This window comes from Dromiciops gliroides, chromosome 1 (assembly GCF_019393635.1).
Source record: "Dromiciops gliroides isolate mDroGli1 chromosome 1, mDroGli1.pri, whole genome shotgun sequence".
NCBI lineage: Eukaryota > Metazoa > Chordata > Mammalia > Microbiotheria > Microbiotheriidae > Dromiciops > Dromiciops gliroides.
In genome coordinates, this window is record NC_057861.1 from 238056850 (window position 1) to 238078869 (window position 22020).

Here is a 22020-nt window from a genome sequence, read left to right on the forward strand (position 1 = left end):
CTGGCCTTGGATTCAGGAGGACCTGAGTTCAAATCTGGCCTCATACACTTGACACTTACTAGCTGTGTGACCCTGGGCAAGTCACTTAACCCCAATTGCTTCACCAAAAAGAAGAAGAAGAAGAAGAAGAAGAAGAAGAAGAAGAAGAAGAAGAAGAAGAAGAAGAAGAAGAAGAAGAAGAAGAAGAAGAAGAATTAACAAAATCGGGGGCAGCTAGGTGGTACAGTGGATAGAGCAATGGTCCTAGATTCAGGAAGACCTGAGTTCAAATCCAGCCTCAGACACTTGACATTGACTAGCTGTGTAACCCTGGGCAAGTCACTTAACCCTCACTGCCCTGCAAAAAAAAAAAAAAAAAAAAAGAATTAACAAAATCTGGCAATAGATTAGAAATGAGGGAAGAAGAAGAGTGAATAGAATGAATGAAGCAAATGAGTAAGTGGAAGGAGAATGGGGATGCCCTTAATAGAAATGGGAAAACTTGGAGGGAAAGGTTTTAGATACAATAAATTTGAGAAATCTATGGGATGTTCAGATGAGGATGTCCAACAGGCAGTTAGCAATACAAAAGTGGAGCTCAGGGTTAGGATTAAGGTTATAAAGATGTAGGAGTCATCTGCATAGAGGTGAAAACTGAATGCATGAGAATTGGTGAAATAATGGAAGGAAAAAATGTGGGGAAAGTAAAACAAAACAAAAACCAAAAAACCTAAAGCAAGTTGGAGAATCCCAAATTCAAACTCTCAAAAAATACCCCGAAACCTAACAATTACTAGTTAATCTTCCTTTTCAATTAGTCATGACAAAAATTAATTTCCTAAATGTTCTCTGTGACTTGCCACCCTTATCAACTGGATCCAACTGTCAGTTTAATGGTTTATGAAACATTATGGCAGGGGCAGCTAGGTGGTGCAGTGGATAGAGCACCGGCCCTGGATTCAGGAGGACCTGAGTTCAAATCTGACCTCAGACCCTTGACACTTACTAGATGTGTGACCCTGGGCAAGTCGCTTAACCCTCACTGCCCTACAAAAACCAACCAACCAACCAAACAAACAAACAAAAACATTATGAGGTGCTTGTCTTCCTACTTGTCAGGGTCATGCACTTACCTGGACAGAAACTGTAGAGGCAGCTGCAAATTATTTTTCAGTGTCTGAAGTTGTTGTATGTCACAACAAAGACTGACATTATCAAAGAAGAAGCCTGGACAGAGTTCCTTTTAGAGGACAGAAAGCAAACATAAGCTTGTAGGGTCAGTACAGTACAGTTAAAACAGAGGTACCAAATGATGGTTCTAAAAAAGCTTATTTCATAAATGATTTTCTTTTTTAGTTGAACAGGGTAAAAATACACATACAATAATCACTTTTTAAAACTTCCTAATAACTTTTAAAAAATGAGCCAGAAAGTGTTCAAAGAGATTCAGGGAGGAGACCTGTTATAAAGCAGAGGCCCTTGGACCTAGAGTCAGCAGATCTGGGTTCAAATCCTGACTCATACGCTGTGTGAATTTGGACACAATCTCTTGGCCTCAGATTCCTAACCTGTAAAATGAGAGGATGGGAAGACAAGGTAACCTCTAAGGTTCCTTCTAGCTCTAAAAATCCCTGTACTCCTATGACCTCTGGATCTAAGGGAGAAGAGAAAATGTTACTTCCTTTCTTTTTCTTTTACCAATTTCTTTCTTGGATCGGTACTGCTTTTCTCTAGCCTCTGGCTGGTCTCCTTGCCTTAAGTCTCTCCCCACCCCAGTCCTATTTTCTATTCAGCTATCAAACATATTCCCATAGCAGAGATCTGACCATGTTACACACTGCCATACCCCAATTCAATCAACCCCAGTGGCTCCCTAACTCCTCCATGATCCAATACAGAATCCAATTTCATGTTCAAAGACATTTATTAACTGTATCCCATCCCCCCCAACCCCTGGGCAACTTTTTCTGGTCTACTTACAGCTATCCTCCAACAGGATGACACTCAAACTCCAGACAGCACTGATTTTCACTGGTTGTTCCCCATACCTGGAATTCTCACCCCTGACCTCCTTCAGGTCCCTGCTAAAATTCCACTTTCTAACAAGAAGCCTTTCCCAAATCCACTTAATGCTGTGGGTTATCTCCATTTATCCTGTGTATATCTTGTTTGTAGTCATTTACATGTCTCCCTCATTAGACATGTACTCCTGAAGAGGGACTATTTTTTGCCTTTCTTTGTAACCCCAGCACTTGGCACCGTGCCTAGCTTGCTGACTGGCTGTTTACTTGCTCACATAAAATGAACAACCCTAGCTAGAGGAATATCCACTTCTTTTACTAGCTTCTCTTAGAAGGTAAGAGAAAGAGCATATATATACCTTCATCTATGCTGACTCAAGAGATTCCACCTCGACACAGTGACTACTGACTATTCCCCTCAAATTTAGCTATTCCCCAGTTACTTTGTTATATTTCTAGATATTAAGGGTCTTAATGAAGGAAAAGTAACCCATTGTTCTGCTAAGGATCTAGTAACCAAAAAGTTGGGATTTCCTATTGCTTCCAGGATAAATTACTAACTCTTCTCTTTGGTATATAAAATCTTTTATGATCTGGTTCCAGCCTACCTTTCAAGGCATATTTTACATTATTCCCCTTTATGCAGTTTACATTTCAACCAAACTGACCAACATACTGCTTATACCACATTCCATCTCCCATCCCAAGCCTCTGTTCAGGTTCCTCATACCAGAATACAATCTTAACCAAAAGAACTTCTTGTATCTTCTGTCAAATGGCCATCACTTAAACATCAGACACTTAATAGTCTCTAAATAATGCCAATGACTTATAACTGATATAAGCATGCATACATGTATACATACATACATAGACATGTATCTCTGAAAAACTGAAAAAACAAAACCCTAGCACCTTAAGTCCTGAGAATTGGGTACTACTAGGTATTTAATGATCTTCCCTGTGGATTCCTATCAAAGGCTCAAAGATCTAGGGCAGGCGTTCCTAACTTGGTGGGAAATATTCCAAAAGTAGTGGTGTTAATGGGAAAAAAAATGTCAACTAGATAAACTGATAAACATCTAACAATATTATGATGCAAAAAGTTACATACCCAACAGTTTAATAAAAAATTAATGACTTTATTTATATGAGTACACTTGGTAACTATCTAGAACTTATTTCCTTTAATATTGAGTATTAGGGCCCACATAGGTTTTAATGAAAACCAAGGAGCACAGGGGCCAAAAAAAAAAAAAAAAGGTTGGGAACACCTGGTTTATGGTTAAGTTTATATTTAATGAAAATTATTCCCAATTTTTGTTAAAATATTTTTTTGTACCTACATACGATATAATATACTGTGACCTATGCTCTGAATATCCATAACAATGATGATGATGGTGGTGGTGGTGACAGCTAGCACTGGTAAATCACTTTAAAGTCTGTGAAGTGTTGTATAAATATTATCTCTTTTTGTCCTCACAATAACCCTGGGAAGTAGTTGTTATTATTATCCCCACTTTACAGATGAAGAAACTGAAGACAGAGGTTAAGTGACTTGCCCAAGGTCACAGAGCATGTACATATTTGAGCCTGGATCTGAACTCAGGTTTTCCTGACTCCAGGTGCAGGGGTCTATCCATTGAATTACCTATCTTATTATTTCATAATATAAATATAACATAATAAATAATAAACTCACCTGCACCAAGTCATATCCATCCTTTGGCAATGGTTTTGGTGGCCCTGAATATTCACAGTTGTATCTCTTACCTTCAGATGTCATGCCACACTCTCCATACCAAACACAGGATTGTGAAAATACCTAAACAAAGAATCCAAAATTCTGTAACCAAGACAAATCCAGATAACCTTAAGGCTAAAAAAATATTTCAACAATAAGGAGGACCTGAAGTCTCTCTATAGGTATTATGATCTATAGCAAAGGTTGTTAACCTAGGTTCTATGAATTTTTTTAATCATAAAAGTATTTTATTATTTTCTAGTTACATGTAGAGATAGTTTTCAACATGTTTTTATATTTCTCGTTTCGAATTTTTCTCCCTCCCTCCCTCCTCCCCAAGACAGCAAGCAATCTGATATAGGTTATATATGTACAATCACATTAAACATATTTCTACATTAGTCATGCTGTGAAAGAATTAAAGCAAAAGGGAAAAAAAAGAGAGAGAGAAACAAAAAAAAAATAGAAGTAGTATGGTTCAATCTGCATCTAGATACCACGGTTCTTTTTTTCTGGATTTGGAGAGCACTTTCCATCATGAGTCCTTTGGAATTATCTTGGACCATTGTATTGCTGAGAAGAGTCAAGTCTATCACTGTTGATCAATATACAATGTTGTTGGTACTGTGTACAATGTTATGATTTTTTTTTGGGGGGGGGGGGCCGGGGCAATGGGGGTTAAGTGACTTGCCCAGGGTCATAAAGCTAGTAAGTGTCAAGTGTCTGAGGCCACATTTGAACTCAGGTCCTCCTGAATCCAGGGCCGGTGCTTTATCCACTGCGCCACCTAGCTGCCCCATGAATTTTTTTAAAAAAATGTTTCTATATACCCTGGGCAAGTCACTTAAACCCTTGTTGCCCCGCAAAAAACAAAAAACAAAACAAAAAATGTTTCTATAACTACAGTTCAATAGAACTGATTTCCTTTGTAATCCTATGTATTTAATTTTATGCATTTATAAACATCATTCTGAGAAGGGGTCTATGACATAAAAAGATTAATATCCCCTGATCTAAAGACTTGAAGGTGCTCTACACATGACAGATAATTTTTTTTTTTAAAGTTGGTCTTCCCGGGTTTTTGTTTAAGTACTTAGGCAAACATTTATTGAAGTATTCATAATCAGAATTCTGATTTCCTATATCCAGTAGTGGTACACACATAAGGAAAGCTATTTAAAGGAAGTGATATTTACCCACTTTTCTATTTAGGGCTTTCTTAAATATTGATATGGGGAATAGGTAGTTTCAAGTGTGAAGAGGGAAGATTTGCTAGCAGGAGCAGATCAGCCAGGATCAGAAGAAGGGAACAAGAGATGAATCTCTTATCCACAGGTTCATGACATAAGGTTACCCAATTCCTCAATCCCTCATTACACAAGGAACTAAGGGATGTTTTAGATACATTTGGGTTACTTAAAACAAATAAGCCAAGAGTAGGAAGAAAGCAGAATGCAGGTCTAGGCATTTAAGATCAAAGAAAACAAAGGTTGTTCATGTCAGCAGCCTCAAGGGTATCACTTAATCATTCAAGGCAACAAATCTCTTAAAAGTTTCTCAAGAGCCACTCACATTCCTCATGTGACAGTCACAAGGCTATTTAAAAAAAATATCAGAAGGAAGAGGGTGTAGTTTGAAATAGTCCAGTAAAGTTTCAATTCTAAACTGTGGTGGCAGCACCCTGAAATCAGAGTTACAGAAAACAGCCTCAGTGGCAAGACTGACAGTGAAAATTAACCACAAATGTTCTTCAACCCTGTCACAGAAAAGAGAAACCACTAAGTATTCATAAAGCATATTTGACCATTTTTTGAAAGTAACTAAAGAAAAACTAACAATCTGCTTGAAGTAACTTCAGGCAGGCATACTCAATCTATTATTCATCTACTAGTTTCTTTATTCTACAGATATTAACAGCAGAGAGGATTGTGCTGGATGGCAGGGGAAACAAAGGTCCTTATATAAGCTCATTGTGCTCACAATCAAGAGGATATATATTATACTCAAACTCAGTATAGTATGAAAGAATACATAAGTGAAGCACAAAGTTACTAATATGGAAATACTTTACATGACTGCACATGTGTAACCTATATCAGATTGCTTACCATGGTGGGGGGAGGGTAGGGTAGTATTTGAAACACAACTTAAACAACAATGATGAATGATAATAATTATTTTATGTATAATTTGAGGGAAATAAAATATCATTTTAAAAGAATATACAAAGAATACATAAGTGAATTTATAAAGTATCAAACAAAGTGCTATTGCTAGATCAAGTAAGAATGGAAGGAAAAAAGAATGGAAGGGGATGAGAAGGGAGAATATTAATGGCATGTAAATCCTATTTCTAAAGCTCTAAAGTCAGTATTGGTCAATCCTCAATGACAAAATAAGATTATTTCTTAATAATTTTAAAAACAGATCCAAGAAATAAACTGAAACAGTAAGACTTTGGAGGGGCAATGAGGGTTAAGTGACTTGCCCAGGGTCACACAGCTAGTAAAGTATCAAGTGTCTGAGACCGGTTTTGAACTCAGGTCCTCCTGAATCCAGGGCCGGTGCTTTATCCACTGTGCCACCTAGCTGCCCCCAAAAGACATTTTCAATATATTGATCAGTTTTGCAGATTTTATTTGTTGTATCAGATAGCTGTCTGGGGCCATCCCGTATATTGAGAGGAAATTTTGATGATATATAAAAATGCATCTTGGGGGGGGGTGTTGTCGAGGTAATCCAGGTTAAGTGACTTGCCATGGATCACACAGCTAGTAAGTGTCAAGTGTCTGCAGTCACATTTGAACTCAGGTCCTCTTGGACCAGGACCAGTGCTGCCTCCCCACTTTTGCCAGATTTTTTTTTTTTAGATCAGCCCTGAAAAGTGTGGAAAGGCTAAATACTTGTATCAGTGCAAAAGGATAGTGTGAACTTGCATGTGAGCATGCGTCATGAGCTTGCATACCTCAACAAAAATTTATTTAAAAAAAAAAAGAACAGTAACAACTAGTTGATAGACTATCAAAGCAGTCAGTATCACATGGTTTTGAAAGCACATTTTTTGGATGAAATTCAAGGCAAGTTTTGAATAAAAATTCTTTTCCTTCTGAGTCACCAACTAGCACAAGTTTAGGCTACAAGGGAAAATATATTCAAACAAATGCATAAGTAACATTCATTGCATAGTAATCAATCTTTAGGAAGTGGCTGCTCCCCTATCCTCCCCACCTATTTTAAATACAAAGAAATTCATTTATTTTTTCCACAAATCTATATTTACATTTGAGGGCATGAACTTGCTCCTATTGTGTAAACATAGGAAAAAACCCTAGGCTTTCAAATAAAAGTCTTTATCCATTCAAGGATGTCAAGAAAGAAAAGCAAAGGTTTAATTCAAGAGCAGAAAATAAAGCTCAACTATTTAGCCACAATAACACACAACATTTTTCATACTCTCAAGTTTACCTTAAGTCAGTCTACCCCCAAAGGTTACTAAACATATGGCCTTAGCAGACACAACCTTCTAGAGGAACAGCAAACCTGATTATTCCACTCAAAGATGTAACATTATGGGAATTTAATGGCTTAGTTCCAAAGTCACCAAACTTGCAGAGTAAATCAAGGCAGTGGTAAAAACAGGTCAAAGTTTTTACCTTCAAAACATCTCTTATACACACTCTTTTGGGCCGACTGACAGCTACCATACTAGTTTGGGATCTCATCATCTTCTCCCTGAACTATTGCAATGGCCTTCCACTTGGTTTTTGACTCCTCTCTCACACCCCATCAAATTCCTCCACACAGCCTCCAAAGTGATTTTTTTAAAGCAGATCTGACCTTGTCATTCCTCCCTCCCTCTCCATTTACTAAATAAATTCCAGTGGCTCCCTATCACCCCTAAGATAAAATATAAACAAACCCCTCTGTCATCTAGAGCCCACCTTCTTAAACTGTAGGTTGAGACCCCATATTGGGTCATGTAACTGAATGTAAAAGATTATGTATACCTATTTTACATACCCATACACCCAGGGTCATGTAAAAATTTTCTTGGTGTGAAAAGGAGTTGAGAGTGGAAAAAGTTTAAGAAGCCCTGATTAGAGCTTCTTCACAACCTGGCCTCTTCATGTCTTTCTACTTTTTTACATTATCTATAATGCAGCTAATTGGTGCAGTGGATAGTGCACAGCCTAATCAGAAAGACTCATCTTCCCGAGTTAAAATCTGGCCTCAGAGACTGACAAGTTGTATGACCCTGGGCAAGTCAGTTTCCTCATCTATAAAATGAACTGGAGAAGGACATGGCAAACCACTCCAGTATCTTTGCCAAGAAAACTCCAAGTGGAGTCACAAAGCGTTGGACACGACTGAAAAACAACTCAACAACAACATGGTTCCAGCCATCGTGGGCTACTTGCTGTTCCTCATGCAGATGCTCCATCTCCCACCTCTGTGCCCTTGCCTGAAATGCTCTTTCCCCATTTCTGCCTCAAAGAGTCTTTGGCTTCCTTCAGGACTGAGTTCAATGTCATTCTTTGGAAGAAGCCTTTCTTTGGTGTCCCCAGATACTACTGCCTTCACTTTGCATCTACTGTGTGTGTGTGTGTGTGTGTGTGTGTGTGTAAAATATCAGATATACATATATGCATGTTTGCGCGAGCATATATACATGTACACACACATAAACACATGTACATAGCTATATACAAAGACCTTTTATGCATGCTGTCTCTCATTAGACTGTAAATTCCTTGAAAGCAGGAATCATTTTCACTTTTTATTTATATCCCCAGTGCTTGCACAGTACAGTTGTCTGGCAAATAGTCAACCTTGATAAATGCTTGTTGATTATTGGAAATAAACAGGATGAGTTTAGCAAACTCAATTTCTTCCTTTAGTTCAACACTCGAGCACATCAAATTGGTCAGAGTACTTCAATCTTTTTTCTCATTCCATTCTGGACACCCTACTTTAAGTGAAGTTACGGGTACTGATAAAACAGCACTGCCAGAAGGAGGGTGGCCAGGAGAGCAAGAGGTCTGGAAACAATTACATATGAGAAATATCTGAATGAACTTGGAAGGGTTAGCCTGGAAAACAGACCCGACAGGCTGTCTTCATATATCCAAAGGGCTGCTGAGAGGAAGAGAGATTAAACTTAACACTGCGGGACTAAAAAGAGGACCAAAAAAAGATCCGTGGGTAAGAAGTACATAAAGGAAAACGAATTCTGACTTGATGTACAGAACTTTCTAAAAATAGAATGGGGGTTCTTCATGAAGTGGTGAATTCTCTACTGCTAGAAGTAGTCAAGGGGGCAGACACCACCTTACACAAGGAAAGGCCAGATGACCACTGTCAGGGAATCTAAAGAAGACTGCTGTTTAAGGTAAAAGGTTGAATTAAGCCACTGAATTCTCTTTCTACTCTAAGACATCAGGAGCTCAAATACTTTCTTTGACATTTTAGATGCAAAGCTATCCTTTCTGTGGTTTACATGACAGCTATATGTTAACTCTTTTGCACATTCTACCCCCCAAGTCTAAGAAACACCTGTGGTATATAACAGGCTTGCTAAGATACACTGACCTAAGGCTTTAGAAGAAAAGAACTCTCTGGCAGTGCTTTTGAAATATTTCACACACACATACACACGCACAGCATGTAGGCACACACACATACACATGCACTGATGGTAGGCATCATGGAAGCTAAGGAGAGTAAGAGCTTACATTCCAATAAGAAGGCCAGGCACTGAGGGCTATGATATTTCAGAGGAAGGAGAGATCATTTTTAATCTGTTCCCAATTAAGCCTTTGTTGTAGTTGTTTCAAACAAGAATGAGGCTAGCTATCCATATGGAGAGGCAGTACTCACAAGACCAAAAAAAAATCCTTATTTCTATAGAGGGCTCACTATCCAGTCACTCAGATTTACAATCTCTACCTTTCCCCTACCCCCTACCCCTCCTATCCAATCAAGTGTCCGCCACAACAGCTCTCATATTCACCTTCTCTCAACTCAAACATCCAGTTCAGGCTTTCATCACATGATGCCTGGCCTTTTTTTTTTTTTTTTAGGATGCAGCTATTAATCTCCAAGCTATCCTTGCTCTAATCCATCATCCATACAGCTGCCAAGTTGATATTCCTATGTGGCAGCTCTGGCTATATCATTTCCTGTTCAAGTCATTGAGTCAATAAGCATTTTTTTAACACCTACTTTGTATCAGAAACTGTGCTGGGGCAGCTAGGTGGTGCAGTAGATAGAGCACTGGCCCTGGAGTCAGGAGGACCTGAGTTCAAATCCAGCCTCAGACACTTGACACTTACTAGCTGTGTGACCCTAGGCAAGTCACTTAACCCTATCTGCCTCACCAAAAAAAAAAAAAAAGAAACTGTGCTAAACACTTGGAGATACAAAGAAAGGCAAAAGACAGGCCCTGCTCTCAAGGAGCTCATAGTCAAATGGAGGAAACAACATGGAAACAATTATATACAAACAAGATACACAAGATATATATACAGGATAAACTGGAGATACAACAGAGGGAAGCTTTAGCAGTTCTTTACCATCTATAGGATGCAATATATATATATATTCCTTCCTTTGATATTTAAAACCCATGACAATATGGGGCTAGGCTCTATTTCCATTTTGAATTCACATTATTCACCCTTACACATTCTATGTTCCAGCCAAACCGGCCCACTTGCTGGTATGTAACATTCAATATGTGACCTCCAAGCATCTGCACACACTACTCTCCTTGCCATGTCTTCCTCACCTCTGCCTGCTGGCATCTTTAGTTTTCTTCAAGAGCTGCTCAAGAGCCACTCTCTACAAAAGGCCTTTCATCCCAGTTTTTAGTATTCCACCCCACATATTATCTTATATGTATTTTGAATTGATTTGTCTATTTTTTGCTTATCCCCAGGAGAATTAAACTCCTTGAGGGCAGGGACTGTTTCATTTTCCTTTGTATCTGCAGTGCCCATCACAATGCCTCACCTATAGGGGTGTGCTCAAAAAATGCCTGTTTAGTGAATTAATATGCTAGAACAGAGAAAAGTCACCTAGTTTCATGAACAATGTTTCCAAGAACTATTGGGGAACCATCATTCTGGGATATTATTTTTTAAGTAATGTTACAAATTATTTGGAGTATACAATAATACTAATGTGCACTAAGTTAAAAGGTCATACAGCTCTTGTATTTTCTTTTTCTGTGCGTGTGTGTGTGTGTGTGTGTGTGTGTGTGTGTGTGTGTGTGCTCTAGTGTTTTTGTCAGGGGAATGAGGGTTAAGTGACTTGCCCAGGGTCACACAGCTAGTAAGTGTCAAGCATCTGAGGCTGATTTGAATTCAGGTCCTCTTGAATCCAGGGCCGGTGCTTTATCCACTGCACCACTTAGCTTCCCCTCCAGCTCTTGTATTTTTCAAGGAGCACATTAATATGGCAATGGTTATGGGGCAGCTAGGTGGCCCAGTAGATAAAGCACCGGCCCTGGATTCAGGAGGACCTGAGTTCAAATCTGACCTCAGACACTTGACACTTAGCTGTATCTTCCTCCTCCTCTTCCATCATAATAGCTAACATTTATATAGCAGTACTATGTGCTAGGCACTGTGTTAAGCACTTTTCAATTATCTCAACTGATACTCAAAACAATCCTGGGAGGTAGGTTATTATTATCCCCATTTTACAGATGAGGAAACTGAGGCAAATAGTGGTTAAGTGATTTGTCCAAGGTCACACAGCTAGTATATATCTGAGGCCAAATTTAAACTCAGGTCTTCCTGACTGCAGGCCTTCAGACTACCCACTGTGACATCTAGTTGTCTCATCTGTAAAATAAGAGGGTTGGACTAAATGGCTTTTAAGATCTTTTGAAACTTCAAGTCTATAATCCTTCAATTACCATAGAACACCAGCTTATGAAAGTAAACAGAAAAAAGAGAACTGTTCTGAAGCACCTTATAAAATCAAATCTGACAGTTTCCAATTACAGGGCACATAATAACAATAAGCAACTATACCATAACAAGTCAAATTAAAATGGATCTTTTTTAAATGAGCATTTAGTATTTATAGCCGCTCTTTTTGTGGTGGCAAGAAATTGGAAATTGAGGGGTTGCCTATCAGTTGGGGAATGGCTGAACAAGTTGTGGTATATGAATGTGATGGAATTCTCTTGTGCTGTGAGAAACGATGAGCAGGAGAAGTTTGGAGAAACCTGGAGGGACTTGGATGAACTGATGATGAGTGAGATGAGCAGAACCAGAAGAATATTATACACAGTGTCATCAACATTGTGTGTTGATCAACTGTGATGTACTGGATTCTTCTCACCAATACAATGGTACAGGAGAGTTCCAGGGGACTGATGATGAGGGGGGGTTCTCCAAATCCAGAAGAAAAAAAAAAGGAACTGTGGAATATGGATGCTGATTGAACCATGCTATTTCTTTTGTTTTTGGTGCTGTTGTTTTTCTATTTTGAGGTTTTTCCTTATTGCTCTGATTCTTCTCTTATGGCATGACTGATGCAGAAATGTTTAATGTTGTTATGTATATGTGTATATGTGTGTATATGTATATATATGTGTATGTGTGTGTATATGTATATATATATACATATACACATCTTATGTAAACAAATGCTGAAAGCTATCTCTACATGTAACTGGAAAATAAAATAATACTTTTTTTTAAAATGAGCATTTAAATAATTTTGTAAAAATTCCAAATGCCATTTTAGGGGTTTTTTGTCAATACCATGAGACTATTTTTTAAAATTCTGTTGCAAAACAACCTAGTTCTACTACTAAGGTTAAAATCCTTGTAGATAAAGACTTTGTGCTTTGATCAACCCCAAGTAGGCCTTAGTACAATGCTTTTAATGTGAGGTACCTGAGAAAAGGACTAGACTGAGTGAGTAAAAGGCCAAGAATGAAGGACTAAGACTTATAAATTTGAATACTTATGAGATTATGGTGGCACTGGTCTTAAGGCTATGTCTTAAGAATATTTTATGAGATGATGGAAAATGTTCTCCATATCTAGAAAAAAAAAGAACTGGATTCTCAATGCATATTGAATGATACTGTTTCTACTTTTATTTTGGGGGTTTTTTTGAGGTTTTTCCCTTTCGTTCTAATTCTTCTTTCACAACATGACTAATGCAGAAATATGTGTAATGAGATTGTACATATATATTTTACATCAGATTGCTTTCTGTCTTGGGGAGGGGGGAAGGAAAAAAAGTTGAAACTAAAAATCTTATGAAAACAAATGTTGAAAACAATATTTACACATAACTGGAAAACAAAAAATACTTATGAATAAAAAAAGAAAATCAAGAACAAAAAGAATATTCTATGAGAAACAAAAAAGGAAAATAAATGTTGGAGAAGATGTGGGAAAACTGGAACATTAGTGCATTGTTGGTGGAGTTGTAAATTCATCCTACCATTCTGGAGAACAATTTGGAACTATGCCCAAAGGGCTATAAAACTGTGCATACGGGGGCAGCTAGGTGGCACAGTGGATAAAGCACTGGCCCTGGATTCAGGAGGGCCTGAGTTCAAATCTGGCCTCAGACCCTTGACACTTACTAGCTGTGTGACCGGGGGCAAGTCACTTAACCCCAATTGCCTCACCAAAAAAACAAAACAAAACAAAAACCAAACAAAAAAACCTGTGCATACCCTTTGACCCAGCAATACCACTATAGATCTTTATCACAAAGAGATCATAAAAAAGGGGAAAGGACCCACATGTACAAAAATATTTATAGCTGTTCTTTTTGTGGTAGCAAAGAATTGGAAACTATGGGGATGCCCAACAATTGGGGAATGGCTGAACAAGTTGTGGTATATGAGTATAATGGAATACTACTGTGTTATAACAAATGATGAGCAGGCAGATTTCAGAAAAACCTGGAAAGATTTACATGAACTGATGTCAAGTGAAGTGAGCAGAACCAGGAGAACATTGTACACAGTAACATCAACATTTTTTGATGACAGACTTAGCTTTTCTTTCTTTTTTCTTTTTTTTTCAGTGAGGCAATTGGGGTTAAGTGACTTGCCCAGGGTCACACGGCTAGTAAGTGTTAAGTGTTGGAGGCCGGATTTGAACCCAGGTACTCCTGACTCCAGGGCCGGTGCTTTATCCACTGTGCCACCTAGCTGCCCCAGACTTAGCTTTTCTCAGCAAAACAATGATCCAAGACAATTCCAAAAGACTTATGATGGGAAAATGTTTTCTATATCCAGAAAAAGAACTATGGGGTCTGAATGCAGATAGAAGCATACTGTTCTCACTTTTTTTGTTTTTTTCTTTCTTGTGGGTTTTCCCTCTTGTTCTGACTCTTCTTTCACAAAATGACTAATGTGAAAATATGTTTAAAATAATTGTGCATATATAACCTATATCAGATTGCTTGCTGGCTTGAGGAGGGGAGGGAAGGAGAAAAATGTGGAACTCAAAATATTACAAAAATGAATGTTGAAAACTATCTTTACATGTAATTGGAAAAAATACTATTTAATGAAGAACAAAAAATAAAATAAAAAGAATATTTTATGAGAATATCCAAAGACTTTTATGCACAGAGGCAACAATATAGAAAGATATACAAATACACAATTCAAGGTAGACTGCAGCAACAAAGAAGTTTATTCAGGTCAAGTGCCATAAGAAAATCTGAGAAAGGTGAGATCACTTTTAGCTGGGGAGATGGCATTTAAATAGAATATGAATGAATGTTAGAATGTTTCTATGGGAGTATCTTTTCATCTCAGCCTAGGCTTTAGGACCAAACCATCCATGTGCTGGGATGCATACTGTATTATATATACACTGCCCTTTAAGAATTTTTAAATATTTCAAAATTCCCATTCTGATGAGACACAATGGGCTAGTGAATAAGAGTCACAAAATCTGAGCAATGACTCCAGTTCCAGCTCTATGCAAGTGGTCCCTGGATCATTTTAACCTATGCCTCAGTTTCCCTGTCAAAAACTGATATAATTCATATCTCCTATCTTTACCCCAGGCTATAATGGGATATACTTGGGGTTAAGTCAAAAGAAAGCCATTAAAACAAACCCCAAATTTATAAATTGTGCAGAGATTTAGACTTTTTAAACAGATATATCTCAGTCAATAAATTTTTATGTGCCTATTATATGCAAAGTATTATGCTGGACACTGTGAGATAGGAAGATAAATAAAACAGTCTGCCACCCTCAGAAAACTTATACTCTAATATGGGAGATAAAAGTTACATAAATATCTACTTAAGACAGCATGTGATAAGCTCCCTAAAGTGGTAAAACCAAAGTATTATTAAATAGGAGCTCAGAAGAGAAAGATCATCACTTCTGGACTTAGGAGTCAGAAAACCTGAGTTCAAAACCAATCTCAAGCACTTACTAGCTATGTGACCGTATGCAAGTCACTTAACCTGTTTCCTTCAGTTTCCTTATCTGGAAAATGGAGATAATAATAGTAGCTACCTTCCAAGGTTCCTGTAGAGATTAAATGAGATAATCATTGTAAAGTGCTTAGCACAGTGCCTGGCACATAGTAGGTATTATTGTAAATGCTAGTTATTGTTAGTATTATTATATTCTACTTCTAATCCTTACTAGTTATATGAACATGGGCGAATTATTTCTCTGAGCTTTGGCTTATCTGTAATTTAAAAGAGAACATACATGAAGCACTTTGAAAAGTTTAAATTGTTATAGAAGTGTCAATTATTACTATGACTGAGGCAGGTAGAAAAGACTCCATGGAGAAATCATATTATCAATCTGAGCTCTGTCTGTCTTAAAGAATAGGGAGGATTTAAAAGGTGGATCATTCAGGGATATAGGCAGGGAGGAGTAGCACTCCTGGGATGATGAGGGAGTAAAAAGAGGGAATGGACCAGAAGCCCAGGAAATAAGAAGCGGGTAGTTCAGCTGGAGTGTAAAAAAGTTGGGGGAAATAAGGTTGCAAAAGTAGGCTGGATACACTCTGAATGTTCAGTTGAAGGCTCTGTTTCTAAACCTGAATCAGTAAGCACTGATTTTCTTGAAGGAGAAGCCCATCCTACTTTTGCAAATAACGTGAAACAAAAATTCTGACAAATATCCCTAAAATGTAAATGGGGCAAGGCTTCAGAAACAGAGATGGTGTTGTTTGGATTACAACGAGGGATTCTTTGTTCTGTGTAATACAACAGTAAGTATCACAAAGACCTATTCAGCCTGTCTCTATCCATCTGCGTCTAATAAAAGGTCATTTTCTTTGAATTACTAATATATGATATTGAGGTTGAAATCTCACTTCCTCCCCTCCCCACCAAAATGAAAATAAGGTACAATCTATAAAAGTATCAACTAAGGGAAAAAATGTTGCCCTATTTCAGTGTTTCCTCATCTCCCACCTTCCCAAGTCAAAAGGTTAAATGATCTAACTTTCTTCCTATTATCTATTGAGCTGGCTCAACTTTCAACTTTGCTAAATCCCATTTTCCTAAAGAAAGAGCTCATGAAAGTGATTTGGAACTAAGTTCAATGTTATTAAACTGTGAATACCCTTTGATCCTTCCATACCAATCCTAGGCCTATAACCCCAAAGAGATTAAAGAGGAAAAACACTCGTGTTTTAGCAGCTCTTTTTTTCTTGGCAGTTAGATGATCCATGATAGAGTGCTTAGCCTGAAGTTCCCTTATACCTGAGTTCAAATCCTGTCTCAGACACTTATTAGCTGTGTGATCCTGAACAAGTAACTCAAACTGTTTGCCTCAATGTTTCCTCCTAGCATAATCATGTGGATCAAATGAGATAATATTTATAAAGTGCCTGGCACATAACAGGAGCTTTATAAATGTTAGCTATTTTTTTTTAATAGCAAAGAACTAAAAACTAAGGGAGTGCCCATCAACTTGGGAATGACTGAACAAACTAAGGTACATGAATGTAATGGAATATGATTGTACCATAAAAAATTATGAAAGAGACAGTTTCCATGAAACCTGAGATTTGTATAAATTTACGGAGTAAAAAGAACCAAGAAAGTAATGTATAAAATAACAACACTGCAAAACTAACAACTCTGAAAAACTCTAATCAATGTCATGAACAACCATGATGAAGCATACTATCTATGTCTTGTCAGAAGTGCAGAAACATTTCTTTGACATGTTCAATGCAACGATTGGAATGACGCCATCTGCTGGAGACTATTTTAAGCCTGGCATACTGCATGAGCGGTATATATTGTTTAAGTGTGGGAATGCTCATATCCCATCATTTCTCTATTCTTTTACGGTAATCCCCATAATTATCTCAGGTGTCATGATAAATACAGTATTGAATTTGGCCTTGACACCTGTTACCAATTATATTAGATTTAAAAATTTTTCATAATGGCATGAGGATAATTAGGCAGATGATGCAAAAAGTGATGAAACAACGATAAAATTATTTTTTAAAATCAATATCACAGCAATTGTCTTCTCAATTTATTCTCCACAAGGGGGGACTATAGTAATATTAAGTTTTAGAGAATGTTTCAACTTTTGTTTTATTATGTTTCTTGTGTAATAACTAAGATTCTGAATTCCCTTAGACATGTTTTTAAGAACTTTCATTGTTTGATTTGATTATTGACAAAGCTATTTTAAAGTTGTGTTAAGCTCAATTTTGTAGGAAATTTTCCTGTCTGATTACCAGCATCCATGCATCAACCCCTGAAAAAACTTCCATTCCACGACTACACCCAAAGGAAATCCCAAGAATTATCTGAGAAAAGACTTTCAAAGACTTTGAATGAACAGTCAAAATTAAATTATTTTTTAAAAAGAAATGGCTCCAAGCCTAATGTTGTTATTTTGTTTGGCTTATCAGCTGTTAAAAAAAAAAAAAGAGTTAAGCAAGATCAGCCTCTTTTCCTTTCAACCCCCATCTTCCAAACCCACGGACAGATTTATTGCCAGGGAAATTAAGTTGCCACTCCTAAAACTGTCATATAGCACTCCTAAACAGAAGTGAGGCTTTGTTTGTTAAGATTGTACTGACAATTGCCACAGAACCTTAATTTAATTAGCAAGCCATTCCACTGGACCAAAAGCCACCTCAGTAATAGCCAAGTTGTTTCATAACAAAAGGAATGTTGTAAGGACTATCATTATGTTAGGATTCAAAGACCTTAGTAGCACAAATGGCAAATATAATGCCACTTATCGAGATGGATAGATAAGAAGCAAACTGTCTCTCTCCGCCCTCCTTGATCTTTACAAGGATATTTGGTCCCTTTGTGATTCTAAGTGGGGGAAAAAGAAAAAAACGATCTTCACCTTTCTTGAAAAGCATAGTATGAGTGTGTTAAAAAAAAAAACACCAAAAAATGACCAAAATAAAGACAACTCTTTATGGTATACAAATCCTCCCAACTAGGTATAGTAGCAAATGGATAAGGGTTGGGGTATCCTACCCCCTTTTAGTAGAAATGTACTAGTATATACTGTTCTCAAGAAAGGGCAAACCACAATACTCAGAAGTTACACATACACCTGCTATGAGGAAGCTTCCCCTTGACTCTCCAGTTTTTCAGCTTTTGTAGAGGCTGGTACCAACCTCAATCTTCAAGGGGAAAAACACACCAAAAAACAAGGCAAGGGGCAGCTAGGTGGCACAGTGGATAAAGCACCGACCCTGGATTCAGGAGGACCTGAGTTCAAATCTGACCTCAAACACTTAACACTTACTAGCTGTGTGACCCTGGGCAAGTCACTTAACTCTCACTGTCCTAAAAACAAAACAAAACACCACAAGGCAACACAGTGGGGGTACTTTATAAATTTTCATCTAATACTTTAGCTGTCTGTCAACTGTGACCTCATAAATGGCATTTTTATTTTAAAAGTGTGTGTATTTGGTTTCAAGTGTTACCTTAAACATAATGGCTGGGTGATCCTAGAAGTTGCTCTAAGCAACTCCCAAGGTGTAAACCTTCATTGCTAAAGGGAGTTTTCTCACCTGTGAGGTTCCAAAACCAAAGAAATCACAGATCTAATAGCTGTGGGTGGGGTGGGAATGTCCCAATGTTAGTTATAAAAAAGAGACAAGGACAGAGAATCCACATCCACCTGCTTTAAGATACTCCTCCATTTCACTAGGTTCAAAGTGCTTAGCACCCCCTCTTAGGAAGCTGTGATTCCATGGCCACTCCCCCCCCCCCCCGTTAAAAAGGCTAGAAAAATCCTTAAAAGTATAATGAAATGCCACTTGGGTAAGATGGATAATAAACATTGGTCTCTCTCCTCCTTCCTTGATCTTTAAAAGGATATTTGGCCCCTTTGCGATTGGGCGGGAGAAACAATCTTCACCTTTCTTGAGCAGCCTAGTATGAGTGTGTTAAAAACTTGATTTAAAAAAGAAATGACCAAAATAAAGACAGCTCTTTATGGTATACAAATCCTCCCAACCAGGGTATAGTCGCAAATGAAGCAAGTCCCAGGTGTGACATTAAAATAACATTTGACAAATCTGAGGGCAGTGCCTCAGGTTAACTGCATGTTACACCAGAAAGAGCAGTGAGTGACCTGGGAATCAACAAGAATAAAGTTCTGGATCAACTCTCCCATTCATCATCCCCATGTCTTGGCAAGTTACTTCTCTTGGGACCTTAATTTTGAGACCTGTAAAAAAGGTGAGTAGGACTAGATCAAAGGTTATTAACCTGCTGCAGAGGGAGAGGGGGCAGTGTCTACGGACAGATTTCAAGAGATAGTGAACTTAAGAAGGTCAAAAAAATTAGTCTTTATTTTCACATTCTAACGGAAATTTAGCATTTTCTTCAATTATTGAAAAACATTCCGACAAGAGATCCACAGGCTTCACCTGACAGCAAAAGGAGTCTACAACACGCCGCCCCTCCCTCCCCCCAAGAAGGATTAAGTGGGAGCTGTGTGTCACAAACTTGTCACCCAATGTCACCAAGCCTACTCATTCCTTCCGAAGCTAACCCATTTGACTAGATATGATGGAGAAGCAATAAAAAAGCAGGCTGGCAATCAACCCATCCAAAAGCCTGATAACGACCCAACTAGCACGGGGCACTTTTTTCCTTTTAGTTTTGCCTTTGCTCTCCACCCTCCCCTCCCCACCTCTCTTCCTCTGGGCCTTTCAGACAACTCTAATCTCCAAATCGAGGGAGAGGATTAGCTGAGAGAGCCCTCAAGCCAGTGTGGGCAGGACTCGGGTCACCACAAACACCCAGCAACAGCCTCCTCTCCCTCAGGAGGGGAGAGAAAGAAAGGAGGAGAGAGAGGAAAAAAGAGAGACGGAAGAGAAGGGAGGGAGAGGGAGGGGGGAGAGAGGCGGACAGACGGACAGACAAGACAGAGACTGGAGAGAAGGGAAAGGGAGAGAGACTGGAGAAAGAGAGGGAGAGAGAGAAGGAAGGCTAGAGAAGGGGAGAGGAAAAGGAGAGGAAGGGAGAGAAGAGAGGAGAGGAAGGGGAAAGGGGAGAAGAGGGAGGGAAGAGGAAAGGGAGTGGAAAGGAGAGGGGAGAGGAAGGGGAAGGGAGGAGAGTAGGACAGGAGGGGAAGAGGTAGGGAGGTGGAGGAAATGGGGGGAGGGGAGAGGAAGAGGGGAGAGGACAGGAGATGAAGAGAGGGAAGGATTGGGAGGAGGGTGTGTAGGGGGTGCAGAGGGAGGCGAAGGCGGAGGGAGATGAAATGCTCCCCAGGGCCCCTCCTAATTGCTACCTGGCTCAAAGAGGCCATGGTGTTGGGGGGTGGGGGAGCAAAGGAGGAGCGCACCCCCCAGCCCCGATGGCGAGCGAGGGTCAGAAGCCGGAACAAGGATGAGAGTACGGCACGTCCTGGGTGCAGGGACCACAAACGTCCGCCCCGAGTCCCCGGAGCCCCCCTCCCCTCCCGCCCCGCGTAGGTGCCAGGTCAGGGAAGGGGGTACCCACCTGCACCGGACAAAGCAGCGCCAGGCTGGCGGCCAGCAGCAGCCCGGGGCAGAGGCCGAGCGCCCTCATGATCCCGCAGTCGTCGTCGGCTGCGGTCACCGTGGCCCGCGGGGGGAGGGGGCACGGGGGTCACGCGCGCCGCGCCGAGCAGGGCTCTCCTTAAGAGAGACTCAGCAGTCCCGTCCAGGTCCCCGCGACGCCGCCTTTGCTCGCACCAGAGTTTTGTAAACCCGGGTAGGCAAAGGGAGCGAGCTCAACGCGCAAGTCAGGAAGGAGGGAGGGGGGGGAAAGGAGAGGGGGGGGTGTCGTGGCTCCTCCTCCCTCAGGGTGGGGCTACGCATGCGATCCGCCCCTTGGGCTGCTGCTGTTGCGGCTTCAGCGGCCCCCGAGGGCGGATGTGTGGCTCGCTCACGCCCCGCCTCCTCTTCCCTCACCCCCCAAGAGGGCGGAACCTCGCTCCACAGAGCTCCTCCCCCACACACCCCCAGCCCCTGCCAAGCACCTGCCAGGACTGGGGAAACCCAGCTGCTGCGGGCGCCATCCTCTGCTAGAAGCTAAAAATGATCTTCCTCTCCGCCAATACCCCTAGACCTCCTTAGGTGTCTCCCCGGCCCCCATCACTCTCTCCCATTGCATTATTATAATTCTCTGTGCAGACGAATGTTCCTAGGGACTTCATTTTTCCTTTTCTATAGTGACATTTCACCTTTTCTGGGGAGAGGGAGACCAGCTATTCCGAGGGTCCTGCTACAGCCTTCTTACTTCTATGAAAAGTGGTGGGTGGTGTTGAGTCTGTTTCTCTCCAAATGGTATCTCGCAGCAATTGTTTTGAAAATGAAAACCTCATCAACCCAAGGGAAATGAAGTTGTCCGGATTCAGGAGCAGTGTGGTTATAAAGGAAAGACCACTGATGTGAGCTAGGAGACCTAGAATCAAATTTTGGCTCTGAGTGACCTTTAACAAATCATTTTCACGTCATTTTCATTTCAATCCAATAAACATCTATTAAACACCTGCTAAGTTTCAGGTGCTGTGCTAAGCGCTGGGAATACAAAAAAAAAGAACAAGCAAAAGACAGTCAGTCTCTGCTCCCATTGAATTAACGGTCTAATGGGAGGAGGGACAACATGCAAGCAAATACATACAAAGCAAGCTATAGACGGCATAACTGAGAAATAACCAAAAGAGGAAAGGCACTGGAATTAAGAGGGGTTGGAGAAGGCTTCCTAAAACAGATAGGATTTTAGTTGGGGCTTAAAGGACCCAGGGAGGTCAGTAGTCACAGCAGA

At 39.7% G+C, this 22020-nt stretch overlaps 1 protein-coding gene across 2 annotated transcripts in view; it reads right to left on the reverse strand.

The window, feature by feature from the left end:
• NPC1 (NPC intracellular cholesterol transporter 1) overlaps positions 1-20974 on the reverse strand; it is a 61234-nt gene extending 40260 nt beyond the window's left edge. For both annotated transcript variants that reach the window (XM_043988370.1, XM_043988362.1), the window contains exons 1-3: positions 20731-20974; positions 3706-3828; positions 1113-1219 (exon numbers count right to left, since the gene is read on the reverse strand). In XM_043988370.1, the coding sequence (XP_043844305.1) occupies positions 1113-1219; positions 3706-3828; positions 20731-20799 (299 nt within the window). In that variant the 5' untranslated portion in view covers positions 20800-20974. The remainder of the gene's footprint in view (positions 1-1112; positions 1220-3705; positions 3829-20730) is intronic.
• Between the last annotated feature and the right edge of the window lie 1046 nt (positions 20975-22020).